We start from the raw sequence: 2,438 nt of genomic DNA on the forward strand, positions 1-2,438 counted from the left end.
TTTCGACTGTTTCATTTTGTGCATAATTTTAACGATCAGAGAGGAGACAAAGTTTCTAAAATATCGAAATTCAATGAAACCGTTTTGGATAATTTTTTAATTAGGATTAAAAACTTTTTCTGCATTGCAAGTTGTAGCAGAAATAACAAACAATAAATTAGGTTTAATGAAAAATTGGGCTTTATAATTGAAATGTTTTTCTTTTCTACCACGATTTAAGATTCTAGTAATTTCGATCTTGCATTCTTCTCGATGATTTGTTTGACACATTTGAAGCCGAAAAATATAGCTCCCAACAAAATTTTATTTGAAAAAGAATTGGTGCATCGCAATCTAAATTGCTGTACAACAAATTGAAATTTGTGCGGTGCAACAAAAGTTTAGCTTTTAAGCGATATGGATTTCTGCTTCATAACTCAAATCATATTATATCCGATTTCGTATTCTTTTCAACGTTTATATTTTAAATATTATAAATCGAAAAAAAAAATATATTTAAAACATTTAGCCACCGCCTGAGAATGTGATTCTTTTTATTAAATCACAAATACGATAGCCTTCTCTTCGTGTCTATTTTCGAAGGATTCAAATTTCATTCATCAAATGAAAAAAAGAAAACAAAAGAAGAGAATGAAAAAGATAAAAAAGAAAAATTACCTTCGGTGCACATGAATAGTATGGCAGCGATGGAGAGTCTGGCTTGCCATCTTAAAGCCATTTCCAAAAAGTTATGTTTTAAAACGTTTGTCCACTTGTTTTTATTCAAACGGATTCACATTATTATCATGATTAGTTCTTCCATCATTTAAAGTTTATTTTATTTTTAAACTTTTTCTTCGCGTCTGTGCGTGTGCGTGCGGTTTTATCCAACTCGTGATGCACGTAACGGGAGAAGGGGAGGAGAGAAAATACAACATGAAAAAGAAAAGAGAGGGGAAGAGGAAGAGGAAGAAATTTGATTGATAAAAAAAGGATCGATCGAAGTATCTGAAGAACTTTCGAACCGTCGTTTCACTTTGCGAAGTAAAATAAACCACTCGATCTTCGAAACTTTTGCGACACCGAGAATTCCACACCCAAACTGACTACGTACGCGTTTTTATGTATAGGTGTGTGTGTGTGTGTGTGTATGTGTATATGCGTGTGTGTGTATGTGTGTTTGTTTATGTGTATGTGGGCCTTAACGAATACACGCGAACAAATAAGCACACCGAGCCCTTTCCCTGCACGAGTTATAACTTTCTAAAGAAGATCGTTCTAATATTATATATATATATATATATTTCCTCTGGATGAACGTTTTCAAAAGATCGTTATGAGAAAAGTTTTAGTCGAAAGTTCAAAAATATCGACGATACCCTACTTTTTTTTTTTCTTTTTTTAAAAATATTTTTCCGAATATGCGTTTTGTTTTCCTTATCCACTCAAAGTCACTGCTTTATTTCTATTCTTTAAACTTGTCCAATCATCACTTTACGATCACTAATCATTTATATTTTCGTTCGTATTTATTTTCTGAACGATTTAACACCATTTTAAAAGTACTTGGAAATCAAGAAAGATCATTTCAACTGTACCACCAATAAAGATAAGATACGAGTTCTCTTCCTTTGATCTTCATTCCCAAATGATATCTAATCTTGATTCACTGAATCCAATTTAATAAAGGAAATCTTATCCTCGAGGGGTCACCGATCAAACACGATGTCTAAAGTTTTCCAGATAACACAATGATCCGCACAGTGTCACATAAGAATATATGCACTCATTCTTTATCTTTTTTTCATACGTACATAATATCTATACATTTAAATAGATCTACAATCCAAACATCAAAATCACAACGATGATCGAATTACACAATCCGTTAACAGATAACAATCCCATCGGTATAACGGATACCGAACAACAAACAAAAGTTCACTAAAAAGAAAAGTGAAAGAGAGAAAGCAAGAAAAACCGCACCAACGAATAAATTCCAGTTAGCTTAAAGGATTAATAAGTAGAGCTGTTATTGTCCGGGGTGGTCCGTTTACGGTCCCAATTAAATATGGGACCGTATATTGATCCTCCGATCTCGACTAATCACATTGATCGATTGGATCCATATGAATAGAAAAAATAATCCCCAGCCTTTAATTTCTTCTCATGATCATACGAACAATGTATAATTATTGACGGGTATTACGATTGAGGTGAAATTTTGGGTTGTCCTTTAATAAAATGTAATTTTGTTGCCGGTTGATCGCGAACGTGAAATAATCACATCGTTCATGCACATATAGGACACCATCAACCCGGCACACAGGCACGTCTACGTTCGCTGGCAGATTTACTCTGACTGGGGAGATTCTTGGCTATGGGAGCATGCGCGTTTCCGATCCACCCCCTGTCACGGTGCTCTGGCGCGCACAGCTTTCCGCCACCGTCCACAGCAC

The 2,438-nt window shown here is 34.6% G+C and overlaps 1 protein-coding gene across 1 annotated transcript in view; it reads right to left on the minus strand.

Annotated features, from left to right (window-relative positions):
• LOC122523590 (cell adhesion molecule 2-like) overlaps positions 1 to 2,355 on the minus strand; it is a 33,700-nt gene extending 31,345 nt beyond the window's left edge. Inside the window, exon 1 of the mRNA XM_043645441.1 lies at positions 658 to 2,355. Coding sequence (XP_043501376.1) covers positions 658 to 718 — 61 coding nt within the window. The 5' untranslated portion in view covers positions 719 to 2,355. The remainder of the gene's footprint in view (positions 1 to 657) is intronic.
• Between the last annotated feature and the right edge of the window lie 83 nt (positions 2,356 to 2,438).

Source organism: Polistes fuscatus, unplaced genomic scaffold (genome assembly GCF_010416935.1).
Source record: "Polistes fuscatus isolate 324 unplaced genomic scaffold, CU_Pfus_HIC Scaffold6, whole genome shotgun sequence".
Classification (NCBI taxonomy): Eukaryota; Metazoa; Arthropoda; class Insecta; order Hymenoptera; family Vespidae; genus Polistes; species Polistes fuscatus.